The 27,247-nt window shown below is 40.5% G+C and overlaps 1 protein-coding gene across 3 annotated transcripts; it reads right to left on the bottom strand.

Moving 5' to 3' along the window:
• Positions 1-1,161: 1,161 nt before the first annotated feature.
• On the bottom strand, positions 1,162-27,247 carry pkma (pyruvate kinase M1/2a). Of its 3 annotated transcripts, none has more exons than XM_017705685.2 (11): positions 27,171-27,247; positions 12,640-12,824; positions 12,361-12,452; positions 9,891-10,022; positions 9,431-9,617; positions 9,002-9,272; positions 8,733-8,883; positions 7,416-7,568; positions 4,596-4,762; positions 3,301-3,482; positions 1,162-2,402 (listed from the first exon to the last, which is right to left on the bottom strand). In XM_017705685.2, exons 1-11 carry the CDS (start codon positions 27,209-27,211, stop codon positions 2,296-2,298), a joined length of 1,668 nt encoding a protein of 555 aa, XP_017561174.1. In that variant the 5' UTR covers positions 27,212-27,247; the 3' UTR covers positions 1,162-2,295. The 3 variants fall into 3 exon arrangements, with proteins under 3 accessions (XP_017561174.1, XP_037395954.1, XP_037395955.1); XM_037540057.1 differs by lacking the exon at positions 4,596-4,762 and adding an exon at positions 5,408-5,574 and having other exon boundaries at positions 27,171-27,244; XM_037540058.1 differs by lacking the exons at positions 4,596-4,762; positions 27,171-27,247 and adding exons at positions 5,408-5,574; positions 22,131-22,203.

Genomic DNA, 27,247 nt, shown 5'->3' with positions numbered 1-27,247 from the left:
GTCTCGTATTTTCTCAGCTACAGTACATTATGGCTGTAATTCCTTTAGTCTTGTTTTGTGCTTCAAAAAATGCTGCAGCATTTAAGATAGTATTGGACTCTTTTACATGTTGGCCTTATATTATACATTATGGCCTTCTACATGTTGGCTTCTTTAGTACTAAAAGGCCTTTAGGTAGAATATAAAAGGGTGGACATTAATCTACTCAGTCTGACTGAAGGAATCGTTCATTCAAAATTTATGTAGGTTGAATAAAACTATAGCATAACACACACGAACATACCACCACCACCACATCAGTGTCACTGCAGTGCTGAGAATGATCCACCACCCAAATGATGCTTGCTCTGTGGTGGTCCTGACCATTGAAGAACAGGGTGAAAGGGGGATGACAAAGTATGCTGAGAAACAGATGGACTACAGTCTGTAACTGTAGAAGAACAAAGTGCTCCTATATGGTAACTACACTCTGCCCATTTGATCAGCTCTAGATACAAGGAGGTGTACTTGTACTTGTGGCCAGTCAGTGTGAATATATGCTTTCAGGTTTTCAGGAATATTTTCCATCCTTTTGTGTGCTGGAGGTTTTCGTGTATTTTTTCCTGACGCTGAAAAATGAATAACTTTAATAAAAGGTTAGTCTCAGACTTCTGCGCAGTATTTGTGAGAAAAATAACCTACTTTTTACTCAGTTCTGCTTCAAATTTCATACAGAGTTCCTCTTTTTGGGCGTAATATCATTGTTAGGCAGGGTTTCCCCCTGATGAGTCCTAAACGGTACAGTAAACATCACACTGAACACTCTCTATACCAGTTAAGATAGTTTCAAGAAACCCTGTTTGTTTGGTACCAGTGCATGGAATTCTTTGCTGTGCCCACACCGCTCACATTGGAGCAATAGCATATTATTTTAGATCAAAAGTATCCCAAATACTGAAGAATAAAGCCTAACAAACTTCAGTTTGTTAAAGTTCATGAACAAAGTTCATGAATGCTGGATGCACTGAAGTTCCCCTGCAGCTTTATAGGGTAATCAATACTTGCTTTCAATCTAATACTGATGTGAAGATTTTAGAAGTGAAGCACCACATGGGCATGACTTGTAACTCGCTCACTCATGTTTAACAGGCTGAGGAATTTCAATGAGGCAACACAAACAGATGTGATAAGTGCTCTTCTCTTTAATAGACTGATCTGGTCTTGAACAATACAACAAGTTTGATACACTTTCTCAGCATCTTTAAACCCTAGCGTCACAATCAGAGTAGCAGGTGGATATAAGGCTACACACACACACACACACACACACTCGACTTACACTGGAGCTGACAGACAAGCGAAACTGAGCACAAGAGGACAGGAACAGAAGGAGAGAGAGAGAAAAAGGAAGGAGGAATTTGGTGGACCATACATCATTCATCTCTCTCCATTCTTTCAGACATAAGCAGTTCTTTCTTTGACCAACTCTGTGATGGTCATCTCTTTATTGCCATCAAAAACTGACCCAAATGCTAAATAAAACTTCAAAGGGCTTTCAACTACTCTCAAAACACAAATTAGCAGAATAGAGCTAACATGGGCATCCAACATTTATATTCTCTTAGGTTAGGAAAAATATATGTGTTATATACTGTGGCATTGGTTGCCCCCAAATCTTAACATTTCACAACTAAAAAGTCAAGTATAATACAGGATGTAACATTTTCTACAGTAGGAGTGCAAAACACTAGCACAGTGCAGAAAGAGCACACAGTAATAAAAGCACACAGAGACACAGCTAAGGTTACAAATGGGTCCCTCTGTATTCAGTCATGGTGAAGGAAACTGAAGGAGCAAGAGGTGTAAGAGGAGCCACTGTTTGTTCTATGGCCACTGGAGTGTTCTAGGAGGACAATATCGATTGCAGGACAAGGACAGTAGCTCTGTCGTACAGCTCCCTTACCCTGCATACTAAACCAGATATGCAGAAAGACAGCCCAGACTCGAAGCTCTACTGCCTGACTTGCGTAAGGAGTGATGTACATGGCCATTTGTGAGCAAAACATTAATAAAAGACTTAACGTGCCAGAAAAAAAAAAAAAAAAGGACAATGCAACTAAACAAGTACAATTAACCCAAAATGAGAACTTTTGTGTTGAAAGAAACTGTCGCCAAAACTGGCCCTTTTGCAGTAGAAACCTAACTGATGCTGGAGTGTCAGTCTGCTCGACCTGCCTGCATGGGGAAAGAGAAATAGAAGGACATAGGGAAGGATAGGTGGATGGATTAAGGAGTGGAATGGCATGCCCAGGATGTCTAGGGCACTGGAACCACGCGCATGGTGTTGGTGAACCCAGAGCCTGGACGCCAGCCGGTCAGCACGATCACTACGTCACCACTCTTGAAGAAGCCTCGGGCCTTGCCTAAAAAGCAAGAATTTAAGTTAATTAAACAGGAGCACACACTAAACCAGGGGTGCCCAATCCTGGTCTTGGAGATATAGCACGCTGTAGTGCTCCAAGCCTGATCCAACACACCTGAACCAGATAATGAAGGCCTTTAGGGGCATCTGAATATTAGAGCAAGGCATGCTGGAGTTAAATATCCAAAATCTCTAGATCTCCAGGATCAGGATTAAGTAACCCTACAGTAATTAATACAAAAATAGTACTCCTTTAAGAATTTTAAACGGAGTCATTCAGTGCAGATTAGCCTTTTCTTTTACAGAAGAGCAGCGTTTGCCGAGTTAGTCCTGGGTTACCACTATGGTTCACTGTATGGTTTTTCACCTGGAGGATATTTCACAGAGGTGGATTTCTCACTTCACTTGACTTGATACCCGAGATTCATGGTCTCAAATAGTCAACTAACCACATCTCTGATCATTCGTTCTATGTGACAAGCATGACTTTGGATACAAGTTGCTTAGCTAGCTTAGAAATTCTGATGTGAGAGACCTATTAATCTCCCTCACCTAATTTAGCTTAATTACTACTCCAATAAGCATGGACACTATGGCTGTGGTGACTCCTTACCACTACAAATGCTATACTTTCTATAAAGTTTGCACTGTAATTATATAGGCTGCTCAACTGCTCATGTTCCCAGCGATTGGTTGTTCAGAGTAATCAGTTGAATTTTAATAAAGAACTGTTTATTCTTTTTACTCTTTTGTTTAAGAGTAAAGAATTTTAACAAGTTACACGGTTAAATTTGTAAAGTGTAAGCTTGCTCAGGAATCATGAGCTGAATCTGGTGTGTTGGAGCACAGAAAGCCCTAAACTGCAGGGTCTTCTTAGTGCTCCTCTAGTGCCCTCTTACCAACTTCCATGGCAAAGTTGACTCGGAGGTCAACATCCTCTGCCCACACATCATGAGCAGGTTTGTTGTAGAACACAGGGAAAATGCCACGGTACAGGTGGGCCTGGCGGGCTGTCTGTCCATTACGGGTCACCGCAATGATAGGTGCACGGGGGCGGTACCGAGAGAGCAAGTGTGCAGACCTTGGGGGAGACACAAAATCCTACAGTGAATCTGAATGCTCAGGAGCTCCTACCAAGGAGAAATAAAGGTAAAGAGCAATGGCTGAAAAGATGGTTCATTTGTTGCTGGAGTCAGAGCACACTGTACCGTACCATACATACATATAACTACATGTTTAACATGCAGTTTAATTCTTTATATATATATATATATATATATATATATAAAAAAACAGCTGAACTAAGTCAATTCACCCAGACATATACACACAAACATTTCAAAGACAAAGCATTACAGCAAAACAATCACAATGAAAACACAATACAAACTGTTGACACTTGGGGCAGAAACCCTGCTAGACCAACTACCACTATGTTTCACCCTCTTACACAGCCATACATGATTTATACTCAAACACTCGGAGAGAGGGGGAGAGAGGGGGAGAGAGGGATATAACATTATGTAGTAAGCATTAAACCCTTATATAAATGCAATTAGAAAAAGCTGTAATTTTACATTAAAAAGCCCAAACTCTCTACTCTCCACTCACCCATGGTCCACAATTGTGCAGATTTATGTACAAAAACAATCCTTTCACTTTTAAATCCTAATTTTCCAACCTTTATTTATTCATTTTTAACAGGGTAATTGCACTTGCTGTTTTTGATAATGCACCTTTAAGATTAATACATATAAAAGAGCTCTGCTGTGAATGCCTGTGCTGTATAGTGCCCTATTCAAAATGCAGGGCTTGAACACAGTGTGAATGTGCAAAGCTGATCGGCTGTAGGGCTGAAAAGGCAGTTATATGTAAATATGTTGGTTTTTGTGAAATCAAAAAAACTAAATTGAGTTGGATCTTGGGTTGTTTTTGCTGCTTAGTTTTCCATATATGGACTATATCAACTGGAGAATGACTAGTATGTTTTGAAACTAATAATATTTACATGCTATATCAAACTTTATTTGAAAAAAAGTGATGAAAATATGATTTTCCATAACATGCCTCCCCAAGTTTGCTTTTCACCTCAGGCCTTTCACATCCTTCTGTGGACCTGAATGACCATCCAGACCACAAGCCTCACCTATTTGCTTGCCCTGTCCCACCAGTGGGGCTGACTATCTACTCTTACCTTCCCGTCTTGGTGAGAATGATTAGAGCGCTGGCACAGCACTTGAAGGAGGCCTCAACGGCGCCGATTGCCACAGCCTCAGATGGGTCGTGGGTTAGCTTAGAAGCACGCCTCAGCCCCTCAAACAGCTGTCGATGGAACATGGCTGCCTCTGCCTCTCTGGCAATCTAAGTGTATGTGAAGGGAGACAGCACCGCCCAGTGGAGGAGGTAGAATTGGGGAATGGAGGGGTTATACTCAGTCACACTATCAACATCTCACACACTGCATGTGGGTGAAAGAGAGAGCAATAAAGCAAACATTCCATGTTCCAGTCCCACCAGCAAAAAAATTATTAGTAGTAGTTTTATTTATTTTGAACAAATGTGAAGCACCTCATGACTCCTGTTATGCAGGTTCAAAATACTCCTAAGGGAGAGCTATTTGCACAGACGTAGCTTTTGTGTGCGTTATAGAAAGGAGAAACTGACAAAAACCCACACCAGCAGGATCTCATGAATGAATGTATGAACGTTTATACCTCCAAAAAACCTTTCACAGCAGTAAGACATTGTGATATTGTCTCGCAAACGGACAAAAACATCTCCAGGGTTGCTATAAAATAGTGGTGCTTCACATTAATGACACCATGTTAACAAATACCTGTGAAGAGGTATAATTTTAAATCAGTGTTCGATGGACAACTTGCTGCTGGGCTGAAACATGGCATAACATTTTGCTCCCTCTTTCTCTCTCACACTGCCTGCCTGTCCCTACTCTCTTCTCCCTGTCTGGCTGTCCACAGACCTTTCGACCTCTGGCTTGCGTCCTACCTGCCGGAGCCAGTGAGCACTATGAAAGCGGGGGCAAGGATTTTAAAGGAGGCTTCCACAGCCCCGATGGCGATAGCCTCAGCAGGGTCGGTGGAGTGAGGGGTGCATCGACGCAGGTCCTCAAACACCTGCCGGTGAAACATGGCCGCCTCCGCCTCCCGAGCGATCTGATGTCACCATGCAGAGGCAGCACACGAGACAGCAAGGAGAAGAGAGGAGAGAGAGGGAGAGAGAGCGAGACAGACAGACGGGGGGGGAAAGAGGGAGGGAGAGAGGGAGAGAGAGAGAGAGAGAGAGAGAGAGAGAGAGAGAGAGAGAGAGAGAGAGAGAGAGAGAGAGAGAGAGAGAGAGAGAGAGAGAGAGAGAGAGAGAGAAAGAAAGAAAGAAAGAAAGAGAGAGACACAAGGGGGGGAGAGGGAGGGAGAGAGAGGGTATGGGGAGGAAGGGAGGGAAAGGTAGAAAGACAAAGGGGGGAGCGAACGAGTGAGCGAATGGGGGAGAGAGAGCGAGAGAGAAGCAGACAAGTTGGTGCAGATGCAGAGACAGCACGCAGCAGAAAGGAGGGGATGGATGGCAAGACGGACGAGGAATAATGGTGTGGAGCAGAAAGACAGGAAGAATGAAAGGAAGGAATTAGTGCAAGTGTTAGATCATAGAATATAGAGTAATAAGGAAAACAAAAACAACGTACATGTTAAAAATGATCTCTGATCCACTTCACGTAATCAGCCATGCAAGAAGTGATTTGTTCCCCTCCCATAATTTGTGCCAAACACTAGCCATCATATTTTAGGATCACCTCATGTAAAAAGTGTTCATAACAATCAGATTTGTGTTCAAACTTTGTGGCTGAATAGAATGATAACATGCACGTCTTAAAGAAAGAGAGAGCAATAAAAGACCCAGTTAATGCTGTGGTGGTGAGTTTTTAGTATCTCAAAACAGATGACTCTGCACAAAAATTCTACACCACTGAAAATGTACATTTATTACACACTACTAGTAAGCACAGAGTGATCTGTCCTCTAAAGGAATAGCTTACCAAAAAAAAAAATCTAAATTTACACAAATTTTCCTCACTTGTTAGGAAGCTAATGTGCAAAGCTAAAGAAGCAAATTTCATATAAAACATGTTGGCCACTCGGGAAAATTAATTTTGGGTGAACCATTCCTTTAGAAGTAGTGATTTCACCGAAATGATCTTAAAAACACTAATGAATTAGAAGCTAGTGCCCCCCCCACCACAATTCTGTTAGATAAGGGTAAGTGGAGCTAAGGGAAAATAGAATCTAAAGCAAGAGTAAGACTTAGAAAAGTGAAAGTCAGAAATTAATGCAGAATAGAAAAGCTGTCATTGTTTAGGTAACATAGTGAAAAATGAAGACAGTTGCAATTCAGACAAAAGTTAAAAGTTCTAAGTCTGACTATTTTACCAGAGAACACTGGGCAAGGTCAAGGGAGCACTCAGGATGCTTGTGGTAGAAGTCCTGACACTTCCCTTTGGGACTGCATGGGTGATTCAGCAGTCTGAGGGAGTGTGACTCAGGAATAAGGAAACTGAGTAGAATAGGAAAAAAAATGTTCTGGCAAGAATACTTGTTAACAGAAAGTGTGAAAAGTGAAGGAGAGTAAAGGCTCTCAGCTCCTCATAACCCCAGACTGTTTACCAGTTGCTATTAGTCCTTAACCTAGCGTGTACTTCTGATACTGGCCCTACTTCTTAAAAACATACACAAAATGAACCAAAATGAATAACAACATCAACAACAGTAGAGTAAAAACAGCAAATAAGACTTGAAGGAATACCAGCATTTTTCCAACCTAATCTGTGTCTATGTTTTCCATTTAAAAAACACCACTAACCCAAACACGTAAGAGAAGCCAATGGCCAGATTTATCACTGATGCTGCAAACAGAGATTAGTTTGGAAAATACTGAGATGTATATATAAATAAAATAAAATAAAATAAAATAAAATAAAATGTGTGCCAGTAGGGGGCGCTCTCACCATGTGCTGTGTGCGCACTGCCTCTAGAGGGTAGTCACCCTTTGCTGTCTCTCCACTTAGCATGATGCAGTCAGCCCCATCCAAAACTGCATTAGCTACGTCGCTGCCTTCTGCACGTGTGGGCCGCGGCTTCTTAATCATGCTCTCCAACATCTACAAACACAGGACAAGAAGAGTGTTTCACAGATAAGCTCTGCAGAGATATTTACACAGTCATGTCTGAGGTACTTCTCATGCTCTTGATGGATCAAAGAAAACTTCCAACAGACCAGATGAACTGGCTGTGGTGCACATACTGTATATAAAAGAGCAAGCCTAGACATTCTGGTCCCATTTTTATCATTTGATCTTTTACATTTTAAGACAGAGCAACAAAACTATTAGTAGATGTCAGCATTACTTCTAAAGCACTAATTGAGAAAAATATAAAATTATTTTCAGGGCATTAGAAAGGAACAGTTAGAATTTCTACGGCATTTGTATAATACTGTTTTCTTTGTACCATAAACACCAGATTGTCCACAGGCAGCATTCCTAATTGTTTTAAGCATGCCATCGTTCAGTCTCTTAAAAATCTTAATCCAAATATTTTCTGTACCTCTCGGTCTGTTCCAAAATTTATATTTCTTCCTAAAATATTTGAAAAATCTGAAACATTTCAGTCGGGTTTTACAGCTCTCGATAGCACAGAGTCTACTTTGCTAAAAGATACAAATGACTCATTGCTGGCCACTGATGTGAGAAATTGATGTTAGAACTTGGTGCTGCCTTTAACATCGTTGACCACGGCATCATAATTAAATGTCTTAAGCTCATGGCTGGTCTAAGACTGTTTCATGTACACTGGTTCAGATTTACCCAAGTCTAAGCTTTACCTACTTACCTAAGCAATAGGATGTTCACAGTTAATGTTGAAAATTGCTTTTCCTCTATTACTACTACTGGATGTGGGGTAGTAGGTAGTATTAGTCAGAAATACAGGGAGATTCACTTGAATGAGACCCCAAATGCTCTGCAATGACTCTCGCAATCTGAATGAAACAAAGTGCAATGTGCTCCTCACATAAAAGGCCAATTAGCATTAAAAAAATAATAAAAAAAATCAGGTCATAATAATAATAATAATAATAATAATGTTAAACCCAACATTTATATAATTCCAGCCATGTTATACAGCCAGTGTAGCTTTGAACCACGTAAATCCGTCAAGGTTTACCCCCCTCTTTTTACACCATTGTACACAAAGAAACTCTTGTGGCTGACCAGTGAAAGAAAAAAAAAAAAAAAAAAGAAAAGAAAAAAAGAAAGACACCTGACCTGTGTTGCACACGTGACTGGCTTGCCAGCTCTATTGCAGCGTCCAATCATCATCTTCTGAGCGAGGAAGACCTTCTCTGTGGGGATCTCGATACCCAGGTCTCCACGGGCAACCATGATGCCATCACTGGCCTCCAAGATCTCATCAAACCTGCAAGAAACAATATCACAAAATCACCAATACAAAAATAAACAAGTTAAATAACAAAACCCTTGACAAAAAGATGGAAGACCTATATATGGTACAGTGGTGGTGTTGTGCCTCTTACCTACGGACTCCCTCATGATTCTCCAGCTTGCTGATGATTTTGATATTCTTGCCCTTTTCTCCCAGCACCTTCCTGACCTCATGAACGTCATCTGCTTTGCGGATGAATGAAGCAAAGACCATGTCCACTCCCATGTCTACTCCAAACTGCAGATCCTTGATGTCCTTCTCAGACACAGCGGGCAGATCCACAGCTGCTCCAGGCAAATTTACACCCTTCTTGCTGCCCAGAGAACCCCCATTCTCAATCTCACACAGCAGGTAGTCAGAGCCTAGGAGAAACAGGAGAGAAAGTACCATTAAATTTCTTGATGGATTAAAAAGGTGTACATAGGCATTAGTGATTAAGTAGTAATTAGTGATTATGTTGTACTTCACCTTAAATTTACAATTTCTTATCGGTAAGGTAAAACCAAAACTTCCTGCTCACCAATTTCTTGGACTTGGAGAGAGATGAGTCCATCATCAATATAGACCTTGCTGCCCACCTCCACCACTTTAGTAATGTTCTTATAGTCCAGCCACAGGACGTCCTCATCACAGTTCTCCATGTAAGAATCATCCAGGGTCAACTTGATCTTGTTGCCCTTCTTCAGCTCCACCTCAGCAGTGCCACTCTGCCATGAGATAGACATGCATTGAAAGGTTAGACTGTAATATAAAATCAACATACTGTTGTAAATATGATCCTAAGAAATTAAGTAAAATGTTACATAATGGCAGCTTATGATGAAGGACAAAATTAATCAATTAATTAATTAATATGTAAAATTAGGTTAAGTAAAAAAAACAAAAAAACAATAGCAACTGTATAAAATAATATAATCCCCAAAAAATCATTGCAAATTTTCCTATAGCTTCCTGTAAGGGTTTATTTAAAATGTTCTTACCCCCTTGATGAGTCCGGTTCTAATTTCTGGGCCCTTGGTGTCCAGAGCGATGCCAATAGGACGGTAGTGAATGCTGCCCGGCTCAAAGCTCTCACATGCCTCACGGACATTCTTTATGGTCTCACCATGGTACTGTAACACAAAGCTTTTGGTCAATACAGAACCAAGAATCGAATCACTGAAAATAGGTAATCATATTTGACACTTCCCAGCTTTATTACTCATAAGTAAATTATCAATCACTACACAGTTCAACTACTGAAATCTGCTCAAATTTAGACAATATTAAATTACACTGGCCAATAGCAGTTTTTAAAACTGGAATTAGTCAGAAAAGTTTTGTATCAGTGGTCCAACGTTATAGTTTCATAAAAGAAACTGCTCAAAATTCTATATATACACACACACAGGACTGTGACATAACTGTCCAAATGCACTTTACTGCTCATGGTCCATTCAATGCTCATAACATTGTGTCCAGTCTAAATAGCCCAAAGTCTTTGCAGATCAGCCCTGAAAAGTTTGGGTTTGGTCATGAGCACCTGGTTGTGGGTTCAAAGTATCATGCCATATCAGGTCATTTACTGTCAACAAAATGCCAAGCCGATATTATAAACTCAGTCAGCCTAGACAAGCACAATTAGGTCTAGTATCCCCATGTAATTAGCGTTGAAGCCGTTAAATAAGATGTACTGAAAAGATAACATTTAAATGTTATTGAAAACAGATACTGGCTAGTGTTGACTAGATGAAGGTTGGATGCCGTGAACGCAGCCAAGACAATGTGCACTCAATGTAGATAACTGATTAAATCAACACAAACCAAATGAAGTAAAAAATGCTATCCATGTGCATGGAAAAGGCTTTTGTACTGTGAGGTTATTAAGGTCACTGTGGTTATTAAGGTCACTGTGAGGTTATTAAGGTCACTGTGAGGTTATTAAGGTCACTGTCTGGAGGCCTGAGACTTGAATTTAGTCCAATAATGAGTGGCAAGACTTTTTGCCCATTACATCACCTACATAAACTTGACTAAGAGTAATCAAGATGATCTCGCCGACAGAGTCAAGAACATTGGCATAAGATTCTTCTATTTACCAGAAACACAAGCATAGTACAGACAGGGGCGGATACGATGAAATGGTGTCGTTCTGATAGTTTACAAAACAACTACTCTGAGCATATTGTGGGTATAATCAGAACAGATAAACTGACCAACCTGTATATTTCATTAAAAACAGGATCCTTACCGCAATGACTGCCTCTAATAGGCACGCAACAACATCATTTAAAGACTGAGTACGAGTATGTTTTCTATTACATACTAGAATGAAGTAGCTGTTAGTGTAAATGAGTGCACTGTACCTAATTATTAAAATGAAGCTGATATGACACCTCAGGCAGCTATGCTACATTAGTTACCTTGGAAGTTTCATAGTTTTATTCCCATGCTCCTCACCCATCCCTATAGTAGTCTCTATAGCACAGTAACAGCAGGAACCACACTCTACGCTATTCCCATGAACTCACGTTTTGTGTTGTCTTTGACTGGTTGAGGTGTTATATGTCCTCTAAAGCCAGACATACACTACGCAATTTTAGAATAATTGTTCTTTGGTTACACATACTGTTTGAAAACACTTGGTCCATGCTACATGACACAACCCCCTTAAAATAAAGCCGTTTCATTCAAAATAACATGCTGTGCCCTGTACCGAGTACTGAGCAAACATGCTAAGAAACAGCAGCTTTGCTACCCCACTGAAATATACATGGAAGAACAATACAGTATCTACAGCCTATTTTACAAAAACGTAAAAAATACTATAACGTTTATACATTGTCAAACAGTAAAATATTCTATGGATCTTGATTTTTCTAGCCTACATGTCTCCACCTCTAGAGGAAGTTTATATATTATTCAATTTTTTTAAATTAAATATGTCTACTCATTCTATAGGTAATAAATGGAATTAATAATATCATGTACAGGTTCTGCTATTTATTTAAATGTAGAAACTGTGACAACTAAGAACCGACAATCATCTTTGGCAACTCACATTTGACAAATGACAGCCATTTAAGAATTGTTTAACTAAAAGCATTTTTATTGTTAAATGAGTATTGGTCACAATAAGTCTTTTGGGACCTACAATATCCCTTGCTGGCCACACATTTCTCAATAGTATGAAGTTGCTATACCAAAGCAGCAAGTGAACAGATAAGGTAGAATCCACTTAACACTATGGAGGTCACTCGTGGTCACTCTCTCCAACAGTTGAGTTTTTATTTTTTTTGGGTGGAAGAGATAAAGCCTTGGCCAAGCAACAGTAGAGAGCATATTTATAGTGGCAGCAGTCTCTAGATTAGAGTGCTCCATTACACTGTCTATGACCAGTAAGCCTAAACTGCAGGGATCATATAAAGCTTGATTTATGGTATCTGGTTACGTGAGAAGAAAAATCCAAACCTCATGTGAACCGTGGGAGAAGTTCAAGCGAGCGATGTTCATTCCAGACTTGATCATCTCCTTCAGCGTGTCAACCGCTCGGGAGGCTGGCCCTGTGGCAAGAAAACATACATGTATCTGCATGCAAAGAATGTCTATTGTATAATATATATATACACACACACACACACACACACACACACATATATAGATGCTTGGAGCTATGTAGATACTTTCACCACCACCGAAACCCAAAGAAAGCAATAAACCATTCAGCTACCTAGGCCTGTTCGTACTGACCGATGGTGCAGATGATGCCAGTGTTGCGGGCAGTGGTGGGTTCAGAGTCAATGTCCAACAGGCACATGTGCTCCAGGAACGTGTCGGCCATGGCAGCATTGAGCTGCTGGGTCTGAATGAAGGCAGTGCCCATATCCTGAGCTTTTGAGTGGGGCATGGTGAAAGTAGAGTTGGCAGGTAACGTCCTGGGGGGGGGGAGAAGAGAGAGAGAGAGAGAGAGAGAGAGAGAGAGAGAGAGAGAGAGAGAGAGAGAGAGAGAGAGAGAGAGAGAGAGAGAGAGAGAGAGAGAGAGAGAGAGAGAGAGAGATTCATTACTAATGATTAGAATTGTGAAATCTGTGTGACGTCTATTTATTTTAAATTAATAAAGGGATTTTGTGCACTGATCCATATTTCAAAACTGCAGTACTTGTTTTACTTCTTGTGCACTTTCCTGTCCCACATGCTTGTTGGCAGCCACACTTGGAAAATACTAGTTTATTTGAAGGCTACCTACACATATGGATTCACAAAACATGCAAAAGCAGTGAATGCAGATGATATATATTAAAATTGCTTAAAATCTCAGCCTCACTGTTCAACAGTTTAAAAAAAAAAAAAAAAAAAAAAGACCATTTGATACATCACACTCCTGAAAAAAAACTCAAGACCACCTAAAACACTACTGCTCAAAGCATACCACCAAATCTAAACCATTACCACCACACCAGCTCTAATACATGGGCTTCAGTTCCTGCTCTAACTTCAATAAACCCACTCTGTGGTACGCAGGCAGATGTGTAAAGTCTCCCTTTCTGGTGCAATGAGACTGACAGGTAGGGGGAAAAACAGGAAGTTACACACTTCCTCCAAATGTTTAAGACCATTACGTTCTGCACAGACTAAGAACAGACTTGCTCTCACATAGTCCTGTTAGTCTGACCCTGTGCGCATCATTAGCAACCATATGAAGGGTCAAGTTCCTCAGTGTTATTCTCACAATACATTCTATTACAACAGTACCTGGCAATCAGTAATGCAAGAATGCCTTACTTTATCAAGGATGCTTCCTATAAAAATGAAACTGCAGCAGAGCCTCCTGGTTTTACTCCGCTTCGCAGCAGTGGATATAAACAGATGTCTGGTCTTTTGGGGTCAAGCTTAACATGGACATCTGACTAGTCGCTTCGGTGTCCTTCCGTACCACCTGAGAAGCCATCGGACTTGGTCAGCTGTGTCACAACGGTGCCATCAGGACCTTGCGCGTGAAAAAGCTGTGGACCAGCTCGTAGTGAAGTGTGAATGACTAATATTTTCCAAACTCCAGCACTGTCTGACGAATGGAAGAACGAGGACAAAGGCTGCATATAGGAGACACTGGACGAAACTGAGGATCGCTCCTCATTTTCCAGTCCACCTTAAATGGCACAGAAGTTGTTTTCACATGCTATATAAGTGCTGTACCATTCAAGGTGGAATAGGAAATTTGACCAGAAAGCTGCCTAACAGGAAACCAAACTAGAAATTACATCACTTTAAATAGGCCTGGTGTTGGAAAGCAATACTGACAATTTTATCTATTGTTCAGTTTTGCTTTTAGTATTTTGCATAATAAAATATTTCAGATTCATAGTAGTTGTTGAAAATGCTACTTCTTAACAAGTAAAGGTACATCCCTGAATAATAATTCACTATTAACCTACAAAGTTGTTTACCTAAACACCTGAAATAGGAGAAAATTATTATTATTATTATTATTATTATTATTATTATTATTATTATCATCATCATCATCATCATCGTTAACTACTAGGTTTAAGACCCAAGAACAAAGAAAGACAGCATGTGAGACAGAAATGCAGACAATGCTTTTTTGCTCCTATGACACCTGCAGATATCTTTATGGCATCCATCCTACCATAAAATATCATCATGAAGAATTTCTACAACTAAGCATGGACAGCACTGGCTTTAAAGGCACACTACAGTGTCCAGGAACAAAAACGACTACAGTGCAAATATATGTATAATTCCTGTAATGGCTACATTCTGTGCAACAGACTACATCTTATCAAGAGGCCCAGGGTTAGGCAGGTCAGGAATGAGCTGCTGTAGAGAGGCTCAGTACCACAGCTGTTACAGAAGAAACTCTGAAGAGCTGCCAACAAGGCAGTGCATGACCCACCGATGGCTTAGCTTTTAGCCTGTTACATTATACAGTCAGCATGGAAGCCTTCACTGAATGTTTTAAACGTGTGAACTAGGGGTGCAAAATGCATCAGTGCATCCACTGACATCGAGTCACTTGCATATATTTGAGTTTGTGAACTGATTATAAATGTGTTCACCACTGTATAAAACAATGTTACCCTCAATTGTAAAACTCAGAGTTCAAAAAATTCAACTTGAATCACTGGAATTTCAATCCTAATTTGTGCTTAAGGACTTGTCTTACAAGTCACTTATAAAACCGATGCATGACTGGAATCAAGCAAGATTGGAATTTGCAGATTTTCAATTCAAACACCCAATCAACAGATCGGCCAATTGGTTCTTAATTTAGCGATCCGTGCAGCTATTTGGTGACGTTAAAGTGAGGCATTGAATCTGAGCACTTTGTGATTATATAATAATAATAATAATAATAATAATAATAATAATAATAATAATAATAATAAGTGTAAGAAGCTGCTGCTGCTACCTACAAGTAAAAATATGAATAAAATATTTCATGTACCTCTTCTAAAACATCATACACATGCACACTCCAACACACATACTCTTTGTCTGAGCTTGTTTGACCTGGATTCATCTTCTTAAAGGCCTTTCTAAGAGTAAGAGATTAGCCACAGCACGCACCTGCACTGCACGCCCTCAGCCACACACCCCCACACACACACGGTGTACCTGCTGCACGTGAAGCTCAGGTGAAATGCAGCCAATCAGCTTTGTTCTCACAAAGACACGCAAAGTCATGAACTGACCCAGAAACCTCCACAATGAATCAGGCACACAGCTGACCTACAGCGAGGTACCAAGTACATCAGGAGCTACTCGGTCAGACTGAACCAAACAAACAAAAAAACATGCTGAACAAAAGTAAGTGTCGATTCTAACAACAGGTGTGGTTATTTCAGTATATACGAATATCCAGACATTAAGTATTTGTTTATTTCAATGAATATTCAAATAAGACATGTGCAGTTTGGAATAGAGAAAAAACATTATAAACATAACTGAGTTTGTTATAAAGAATGGCAGAAAATGCTTTCACATAAGCAGCTAATACACTTAATACACAGCTAAATGCTTTTCACAGCTAATACGCTTAATCATGTTAAGTAAAATTCCAACATTTAAGCAAATACAAAAACAGTATATGTGGGACTATTTCCAAAAAAAGACAGAGTGAGAATTCTTTACAGTGGTGGTGATAAAAACTAGGGGTGATAATGCGCATGATGCAAATAATGCCGGTGTGAGTTTGTTCTTAACATATATACATATAAATGAAGTTTGACAAAATGGTGGAATTCCCCTTTAATTATCAGTAGATACTATAGCTTTGAAGCCTGTGTGGTGTGCTGTCCCCCTGCTCTGACACTGACTCAATTCATGGATAATTACTGAGCAGAATGAGGCGTCTTAAAGCTGGGGAAAATTCTGGCATGTGTGGGGCTGGACAAACCTAACACACGCTTCTAAACGCTCCTGAACTCAAATCCTCATATGAGTGAAAGGCCAGTCATTTTCTGAGAGGTTTCTGTCATGGTCTGTGGTTACCAACGGCAACCACGATTCCTTCCACTGCGGTTTGGACGGTGATGCGGCGAGAAGGCGGAGTCAGTGAGCCGCTGTACGTGAGGAATCTCACATCAGAGCGAACATGCAGCGCCCCACTAGTCTCTGACTCAGTTAGGGATGTAAATCTACACCCGGCTGTTTTAACCCAGTCAGAGTAAAAATGAGGAAATGCCTATTCTGACAGGAAAATGGACAGTAATAAACACTTGAGTTACTAATCCGGCACACACAAGCACAGAGAGCCCTACAGCTACATATGCCATGCAAGATGAAATGACGGCCTTAAAGTAAATGTAAAGCATACATTACCAGTTTGATGGCATTGAAATTGAGTACTTGTTCAGAAACACCAAAATCAGGTAGCAGTGATTTCTACACCAGTTCTGCTGCTGCAGTTGACACTTGTGTTTGCTCAAAGCTTTTCAGACATTTCACTTAAGCTAATAAAGTAATGGAATGTCCCTTAAATGGGGTGGGGGAAAATGGGGAGGCAGTTTCCAACACTCAGAAGCTCTTCAAGAGACCCAGAATACAAGGGCATGGTGTATTAGTCTGTTGGCCTAACAACAGTACTGATTATGTTCAGGCTGCTTTCATTGGGCAACTGAGGAGTTTCCAAAAGCAAAGCCTTTTGTTAATTCAATGACGCTGGTCAAGGACACAGGCTAGAATTCATTCCAGCCATTATGAGATCCACCAGGATATTGGGATCTGATAAAATTTCATTATGGAACTCAAGTAACTTGGAAGTACACCGTGTGTCTGTTCTCTAACCTTTATAATAATCTCTGGTTATTTGATTCACTGGATAAAGAAGGCTAAAACACTCAAACCTAAAACAAAACTGCTGATTGCAGCATTCTGAGCAGGTAATCAGGGCTGAGAAGGAGATGATTGGCAAAGAAACGGCATATGATTTCATGATTACCAAATTACTTGTGAGACCAAGGTTAATTGCATTCATCAAAAAAAATAAAATATCAGAATTACCTTGCCAAAACATGTAGTGGGCAATATGACAATATATTACCACAAAGGTTTCTGAACACACCGCAGCAGAGGTGGCACAGTAAGAGTACCGATTCGATATTTGTTTAGGACAAAGAGTGTCATTGTTGTGAAGCACCAAAGCACCTTCAGTGCTTATGGCGCCCCCTTGTGAAAGATCTTCAGTCTGCTAAACATGAGTGAGTTCAAAGCCGGGTCCATGAGGTGCTTCGCATCTAACAACTAGTTTTTTTGTCGGGGGTGGATGACTACATTATATAGGTGTATATAATACAGATATAACTGTGCATTTTGCCAGAAACCACATAATAGCTCAAAGCCTTAATGGGAATGTGACTGATCATAATAGCTCTGTTGCCATTAGTTAGCATAAACCACATAATAGCTCAAAGCCTTAATGGGAATGTGACTGATCATAATAGCTCTGTTGCCATTAGTTAGCATTAAAAATCTCAATTATAGCCTCCAATATATGATGTGTATAAAAAAATTATACCTCTAATATTGCATCGCAAATTTATATACATCTTTGCTACATTGCCCACTCCTTAGGTCATGTACTTTATTGATCTCATGAGTGAAATTTGCCATTTTGCTGTGCAGCAGTGCAGCATTGCCAGCAGTGAAGCACCATCTGGGGCCACACACTCCAAGCTGACAATTCTACATTATCAGGCATCAGGTCCAGTTTATCAGCATTTCCATGGTACCCATATCTCTTTGCTCCTCCATACTATGACATCATACAGCTGACACACACACATCTGAATTTTGGACCGCACTGACTTTACAGCATGTCTCAATTTTCTCCTACCATAACACAAATACACAACATTCCCCAATAACCTTATACACAAACCAACAATCAGACGGTCTTTTCAAACCCTGCCCCCCTTTAACCTTGAGTGCTCTCCAGGCCAAGGCCATTCACATGACCTAGATTATATCATAACCGCTACCTACAACCTTAATGACTCAAACATAAACCTCTACACATACCTGCAAATCTTTCTGCCTTTCTGTGACCCATAAAGGTACCTGGCAGCTAGCAGAGACCTCCAAAGCAGCCCCAGTGTGAGCAGTGCCCTTTCCCTGCTGAGGCCTGCTGAAATTAACCTGCCTCCTCCACGCTGCGGGAAGGCCTGAGCGCTAAATCCTCTTCTCTTAAGATAGGATAAACTACGCAAGCCATACACATACAGACTGCTTTTGATGAGCAGGTCTTTCCTAACACTCTTGATCAACGTGAGTCAATGGAGATGTTAACCTGCTTGGCACTGAACACTGCAGCTAAGCAAGACCACCACAACTAGATCACATTACAGGCACTAATATTAGCAACGGGCTTTCAATAACAGTCTAGGCTGCAGAAGGACCACAGATGCAGAGATAAATATATGGTGACTTTGTTGCTGTGCAACACTGGGCATCTGGTGGAACCCACAGGTGGGTGCTGGATGCTCTACTGCATTCAGGAAGGGGCTGAGAAAGTTACTAGTTTTAATAATATTCTGTGGTATTACTCACTGATAATCATAATAATCAAAATTGTGATTGTAACAATCACATAGAATGAACCTAAAATCAAAAAAGACCTTTTTATTAATCTTTAGTTCATACCTCTGGTCATATTAAATAAGATTTATTTTATCATATTTAGAAGACAAAATTATTGTGTTTACATTCAGTACGTTTACAGAAAAAAATACATTAACAGTCATCAGGTCTAAATAAACACACACACACACACACACACTGGACTGGACCACATAAATAAAAAATTCAATTTCTATATTTCAACATAGGCATCAGCATGCACAGTACAGAGCAGCATTTCGAGCTGTGTCTCCAGAATGAGAACTGCCAAACTGATGTGATGAAATTTCTGCCAGCAGTGTTAGTGTTACACTACAGTGATGCGTTTTAACTTCTGGCCTAAGAATAAAATGCTGATTAAAGATTTAACATCAAAAGTCAACAATAACTCATCTAGCACTGCATTACAGTGAGTTAATAAGGTTCAAAAATCCAAATCTGAGGTTGATATATTGCACGCGTCTAAATACACACCAAGTTACAGCCTCTAACACAGAACAACACCCCCCCCCCAAAAAAAAAAATAAATAAATAAAAAAATCAACACAACACCTGTGGTAAAATCATTTCAATATGTATTTAGTGCCTTTGGAGCATTTTCAATGTGTCTCAGCAATACAGTGATGATTTTAGTTGAGCTGACATAACGGAATTTTTATTGTTTCATCCATAAATACAGATCAGCTGAGACGCATGACCTACCGTTGCATCCCTTCTGCAGCTGAAAGCACTAGGCCTGTATGCAGCAAAGGCAACGTCTGCATTAGACTCAATGTCAAAAGGTCAAAGCAGAGGGAGAGAATAGTGCTGCACTGATCTGACTGGGCACTGGCACTGATACTAACCCCATTAAATAGAACTGATATATGATCAGTCATGACCAATTAACACGCAGTACTGCGTTTTAGTCATGAGGGTTAGAGAACTGCAACAGCTCAAATTTTATAAACCTTGTAGAATTATGATTTATGCAAAGTCCTAAAAAGACTATACATGCTAGGATGTGACTGTCTCCACCATGGTTTATTAGCCTCTAGTGTGCTCTTTAAAAGAGCACTGAAATTGAAATTATACTACAAGTTCAGTGCATCCCCAACATAAACCTGACTCCATGTATTACTATCTTATCTCTCATTCTTTCTTTGCTCTCTCCATCACTCAGTCATTGTAGCGACTAACACCTACTCACTGGCACTCCCCACCTTGGGTTGAATTGACCGATTTGAGTCACTACAGAGGCACATGTACTACATTTCCTCCAAGTAACTGACTCACTGGTCCTGCATTTGCTTTAGTGGAAGATTCTTAAATGCTGCGGTCACTGAAAGGGAATTTTCCAACAGCAGTCACATGTGGGCCCAAACTGCCACTCTGAAACATTTAGTTGGAACATCAGTAGTTTTCTTAAACCTGTAGTTTGTTCTTCAAAGCACCAACACCCACAGCTACCGGAAAAGCACACCTCTTTAATAAATCTGAGTGTGTGCTTGTATAGCTGGGTAGAAGTGTGTACTGCTTCCTCCCTCGCACTCCGAGAAGCCAACAGAGCCAATTACATAATAACGTGCTTTCCCTGCCCACAGAGACAAAGACAGCAGTGCTTAACTCTGATCTAATGGCAGGTGTGAAATCCAGGCCTGAGGGCAACAAAATTGACAAGAAAATGCATTTATTTTCTCATTTATTATTTTTATTATTACTACTACTCAGTGTTTTCTGCATGTTAGAAAATGTGTGACCTTCTTTAAGCCTGATAAAACATTTATGGCCTGGTTTGAGATGAGAATGATTAGGGCTGGGCTCAAAAACTTTTCAGCACTGATAGCTTGACTTCGATACCCATTCCTGAGCTATAATTTCATCAATACTTTCTTTTAAATTACAAATCGAAAGTGGGTCTGGCTTAAACACAGAATGTATGAGGTTCTGCAAGTGGATGTATTAACTGACCAACAAATTTCAGACAACTCAAGGAGCACTGAAGTAAAATAGCATGCATACAAACATACAAAACAGCCCATCAGCAGTCTAGATTATGGAAATGGTGCTTTTTGGCTCACTGATAACTGAATTATTGAAATTTGGTTTTGAACAGCATGCATTTTTACAATTACTGAAATCATTCAGTAGGTACCTTAAAAGTACTGAATAAATCTAAGGCCTAATGCTCATGAACAGTCAGTTAAGTCAATGGAAAATGCGTTTCCAATGACCAGGGCTAGGCCACTGCATCTCTACTAAAAGAGACAGCAGACTGCAGTCAAAGACACACTGCAAACCCCAATACTGCACATATAACCCAGAAACAACGAAAGAGGCCATATATAATTGACATTACAGGTTTACATAACCAAGGGCATCCCGATAGTACAAATAATCAATTGAGACGACTGATTAAACTGCTTAATAGTTTTGCTAAGCTGTGCAGACTACAACCGGGTCCTTTTAACAGCAGGATGCTGATGTTAGGTGAACTAGTGCGCAGGGCTAGGTGAGTGGCGCAGATGCAGTGCGGCGGATATGCTTGAAGTCACGTTCACTCTGCGCCACTTTTCCCCCCAGCGGAGAGCAGGAGAAATAGTCAGACATATACAAGCAGGCCAGTGGAAAGCAGCCAAACGACAGGAATGTAATGTTTAGAGAGTTGACCACACCTTTCGTAGCCGGCAGTGGCTTAGTTTTCTGTATAGTGCGGCACTCAATTAAAAACTGGGCAAAACCACGCGGTCTCCTCCACACTGCGGAAGAGGCCATCGCACTGGAGAGGCAGGTTGGCTAATGTTAGCACGCGGGCCGGGAAATGGTCATCTGGATGCAGCCATCTGGTCTCTGCTCTCCAAACAGCCAGCAAGGTTGGAGATCTTGGTACAAAATACTAACAACCCGTCCATTTCCTTAATGGACCACCCCGCGGGCAGACACCACTAACATCAGAAGTGAAAGGCATAAGCCAGGGGTCAAACACACCCATGTCTTTTAAGAGCTCGCGTTTTTAACCTACTTATCAAAACAAGATCAGTCTTATTACACAGAAAGATGCCTAAGACGTGAATTTCTAAGTTTAAATGCAGATAATGATGGTCAGGAGAATCTTTCCCGCTTACCTCCACCAAGCGACCGTGCTGAAGTGAAAGATGCGCTGCTGCCGCGCATGCGCTTGAAGGTGATCCAACAAACTCACCGGTACTACTTTCAGACGGTGTTCTTGCGCAAAGGAAATGTAGCACCACGTGTTTATGATTAAAATACACGCGAAATATATATACATCGAATGTCCAGAATATAATATAACTCTTTAATAAATCGGTTTAAACTTGATTTATCCTATAAAAAAGAACGCACCGGCTTTGCTTTTCCGCGCAAGTGGAGTAATACCTGTGCTAGAAACAAATGAAGTAGTGCGGTCCTTTAGTTGGCCAACCAGCAAACGGGTTCGGAGTGATGCTCTGCACCAGGACTAAGGATGAGGATGAGTTGCTCTTTTCATAAAAGACTTTATAAAACAACTTTAAATAACTACATGACACAGCAACACTGCGTCGTGATGTTCCTGAATTAAGGCACGCACAAATAGCTGTGAGGGTCCCTGGTCAAAATATTAGAAAAACAGTGACGTGGGCAAATTTTAGGCCATATATATGTATATCCTTTCCAGTGTGTTAAACTCAGCTATACATAGAAATGATGCATTATGCACTAAAAATAGCAGCGAAAATGTCATATTTGAGTATGTTCCCTGATGAGGACGTGTAATTAAAAACACATATGTGATGAAACGTTTGACTTCTGCATTCTGTCCAACAGGATGCTGAATACGTGCACGTCAGTGAAAGTGTCAGGCAGCCAGAAACAAGGAGTCGTTTTAAAAAGAACTGTAGAAATACTATAGAGATTTATACAGGAGTTCTATAGGAACCTGATAGTAAACTAGTATAGAAATTTATAGTTTATCACAGGATATTCCACAAGCAGGAAAATTCCTACAGGAAGTGAGGCTGTTATCATAAAAGTATAACAGTGCATCACCAGTTATTTTATTTTCCTGACTTTGAACATTCAGTCACTGGTGAATCTGCGATTTCACTATGGCCGTTGTGAACGTGTACACTAACTCAGTGTAACGGAATCGGACTGAACGTGCTTGTGCGTAAACCCCTATAGGCGAGAGACGCACCAACAGGCACGTACGCGCAGACGTGCGTAAAGCTCTCCATTGTATATCCATTATCATTCCAGCCAGTCATCTCTTCCACTTCGTCTAACATTAAAATACCTAGAGGTGGAGAGGACTTAGTCAGGCATTTGTGGCATGCGTTACTCCACCATTTCCTCCCTTCCACCCCGACTACATCCATGCCTTCCCATAAACATGCTATAAGTTCGCCCCCTGTCCAGATAGCTCGCCAGTGGTGGGCTAGCTTATGCAAACAGCCTGTTGTTTGTGGGTCTACAGTATAAGTTGTTATGTAAGATTCATTAATCTTATTAATCAATTAATCAGAAAATTCATTAATATACTTGTTCAGTTTTATGTTTCTCAGCATGAGCTGTTACTCATGCAGGATGGCTGCCTGCTCTGTTTTTCTCTTTTTCCTCTTCCCTCTTGCTTCTAGTCATTTTCGCTCCAAAAGCGTCCTCTAGTGTTAGATTGCAGCACTGTGGTTGCGAATGAGCAGCCATTTTACTTATGCTCTACAACACATCATATGACATGATCACCCTGCAAAGCAAGTGTTCTTGTCTGTTTGGCCTACTTAACATCAGTCACATTCTGACAGATAATAAGGAGTTTCTACAAGAATGTAGTCTGCGCCTCTGCATATCATATGGAAAGTCTAAAATCTAAGGAAGAATTTAAGGACACCATCCTCTGTCAAGAAGCCTCAAACTGCAATGTTAAAGGAGAATTCTATACTTTTTAAATTGCCCGATAAGATATGATGTCCACAAAGTGATTCAGAGTGGTTTGAAGTGAAATGCTCCAGTCTAGAGAAACTTGTATGTATGTATGTCTGTAGTGGTGTTAATAGGAAACAGCCGTCTGATGAGTTTAATACTTCTAAAACCTCAAGAAAGATATTATATGATATAGTTACACACATGCCGCCTGATGTCTGAGACGTTGTCTTACAACTGTTTTGAGATTTGGCCTAAAATGCATGTTTAACGCACGGCCATGATAGAGAGGTACATATAAGGCACTGTGGGGCACAATAGTACCCAAAGAAATGGTATGCTTTTTCATTTTTTCCACTATTGTGATATTCTCAGCATTACATATAAAATGGCCAAAGACATGTGCGGGTTCACTGGTTGTTTTGGATAATAAATAAAATGGCTATGTTTGCCCTGTAGACATCATGCCTTCTGGTTTCTGTCACCACCACTGTAAAGAGTCAGTAAGTTTCTCCACAATGAGCCATTTCACATTAAACCATTCTTGGTGAGTTTACTGAAATCTCATTGACTGAATTGAAATTTTTGAAAAATCTGTGAATTCACTGTTATCCTTATACAACAGGCATGTACACTTTGTCGGTAGGCCCAGCTGACCTGATCAAGATGGCAAGAGGAAAAGGCCTAACTGGCTTAAAAGGCAGATAAAAGAGGGTTCATTATTGGGCCATGGATGGCAGGAGCTTCAGTCACTAAGCCTGCTGAACCAGATTGTGTTTCAGTAGAAACAGTGTCTAAGGTTTTGCACATGCATTTAGATCAATCAGGGCTTAACATTTGGTTAAAAGAGCACATTCAGTGACCATAATGCCCGTGCCTGAGTGAGATACACTATATGGACAAACGTATTGGGACACATTACACCTACTGGAACTTTTATGACATCCCGTTCTAAATCTATAGGCATTACGATGGAGTTGATACCCCCTTTGCAGTTATAATAGCTCTCTTCTGAGAAGCTTTCTACAAGATTTTGGAGCATGTCTGTGGAATTTTTTGTCCATTCATGCAGAAGAACATTTGTGAGGTCAGACACTGATGTTAGGCGAGAGGGCCTGGCTCGCAATCTCTGTTCTAGTTCATCTTAAAGGTGTTTGAGGTTGAAGTCAAGACTCTGTGCCATGCCTTTCCCAGCCATGCCTTTGTAGACCTTGCCTTGTGCACTGGGCCTCAGTCATGCTGGAATAGAAACGGGCCTTCCCCAAACTGTTTCCCCAAAGTTGGAAGCATACAATTGTCCAAAATGTCTTGGACTGCTGAAGCATTAAGATTTCCCTCCATTGGAGCTAAGGGGTCTAGGGCAACCCCTGAAAAACAACCCCATAGCATTATCCTTCCTCCACCAAACTTTACAGTTGGCACAATGCAATCAGGCAGGTAATGTTGTCCTGGCATTCGCCAAACCTAGACTTGTCCATCAGACTGCCAGGCAGAGAAGTGTGATTCATCACTCCACAGAACACGTTTTCACTGCTCTAGAGTCCAGTGGTCGTTTGCTTTACACCACTCCATCTGACTCTTGGCATTGTGCTCAGTGATGGAAGGCTTGCATGCAGCTGTTCAGCCATGGAAACCCATGCGATGAAGCTCTGGTGCAGTTTTTTGTGCTGATGTTGATGCCAGAGAAGGGTTGGAACTCTGTAGTTATTGTGGTAGCAGAGCGTTGGAGACTTTTATGCACTACATGCCTCAGCAAGCCCGCTCTATAATTTTATGTTTTATATTTACACTTGCTGGCGCTAGCTGAGTTGTTGTGGTTTCTAAATGCTTCCACTTTTCAGTATTACCACTCACAGTTGATCATGCAATACCTAGGATGGAAGAAATTTCATGAACTGACTTGTTGCAATGGTGGCATCCTATTAAAGTACCAGACAGACTGAAAGGTTGGGTGCTTGATTTTATACACCAGTAGGAAACACCCAAATTCAATGATTAAGTGGTGTGTCCAAATACTTTTGTCCATAGAGTGTAGGTAAGGCAAAAACAGAATTCCTTAGGTGTCTGAGAATGTCAAGGCAGGACATGATCAAATGAATGCACGTTCGAGAGTTCAGTGATGCTCAAACCACAGGCACTAGAAATGTGGAAAAAAGTGATATAGCCAGATTTTCCCATATTCTTCACAAGTGGAACAGTGAATGTGTGGTGTATACCAAGAGGAGGGCCTGAATGCTTAACCTCTACAGTGAAGGGGTCAGGTGGCTTTGTTATGCATTGGGTTGATGTTTTGCATGCATGGTTTGGGTTTGCTCATCCCCTTACAGAGAAGGGTGACTGCAAATCAATAGTTATTCTGAATGATCACCTTTTACTGTGATGTAACATTTCTATCCCGATTGAGCGGTCTCTTCCACGATGACAATGCCCCCATACACAGGTGTGTGAACGGTTTGATGAGGATATAAGTGATGTAAATCATGTACTATGGAATTCACAGTTACCAGATCCCAACCTAATTAAACATATTTGGGACATTTTTTGATATCGGGTATATACTATATGCACAATATGTATATTCATTCCGAGGCAGCAAATAACCTTCTACAACATATATTCTACCTACAATCTGTAATTTCCATATTAATTTAAGCAAGTAATTAGATTAGAGTTCAATGTCAATGTTGAAATATGTAGCACATATCCTGAAACACACCAAATGCACCTTGAATTCATAAAAAAGCTACAGCACCTTCAGTGCCTCAGTGTGGGCCTACATCCATTGCACATGCAACATCGCCCCCTCCTGGTTACAAAGGTTACATACTAATAATTCAACTCTCAACTAATGGAGGTTATTCAAATTGTTCAGTGTGAATCATCAATTACAACTGCTGACTCATATAGTTTAACTTGACGTTTATACATTTTAGACATAAAGTCCAAACTAACTGAGAAATATACCTCAATATTTCTGGCTGTTCAGCTTTCAGGCCACCGGCTTAGTTATAATCAGATAAAGAAATGCCACACACAGCCTGCTGCTTGTACAATGGATATCATATATCCATTGACTCAAGTATTGGTACATGTTAGTGCATTTTTTTATTGCTAAGATGACTGCACAAAGAATAAATTATGGTGTTGTTTTGAGGTGTTGTTTGTCATATTATAATACTTTCATGTGCAGACTTTATCTCTTGTTTATTTGTTTATATTCTTAGGTAAAGGTGTATGGTCTTACTCACCCGGCCTGTACGACACTGGTGCTACTGCTCCCACTACCCATGTTGGCTTGTCCTTAGCTTTGGTCAACTCAATGTTT

The sequence above is a fragment of the Pygocentrus nattereri genome, chromosome 7 (assembly GCF_015220715.1).
Source record: "Pygocentrus nattereri isolate fPygNat1 chromosome 7, fPygNat1.pri, whole genome shotgun sequence".
NCBI lineage: Eukaryota > Metazoa > Chordata > Actinopteri > Characiformes > Serrasalmidae > Pygocentrus > Pygocentrus nattereri.
Note: the sequence above shows the minus strand (reverse complement) of the source record. Positions and strands in the feature narration are given on the sequence as shown.

What these genes read in the sequence shown, in the direction of transcription:
- pkma (XM_017705685.2), bottom strand. Translation starts at nt 27,211, where the DNA reads ATGGGTAGTGGGAGCAGTAGCACCAGTGTCGTACAGGCCGG. An exon ending in ACCAGTGTCGTACAGGCCGG is followed by an intron (nt 12,825 to 27,170) that starts GTGAGTAAGACC and finishes CCCCCCCCCCAG; the next exon opens with GACGTTACCTGCCAACTCTA. An exon ending in ATTCTCACCAAGACGGGAAG is followed by an intron (nt 3,483 to 4,595) that starts GTAAGAGTAGAT and finishes GTCTCCCCCAAG; the next exon opens with GTCTGCACACTTGCTCTCTC.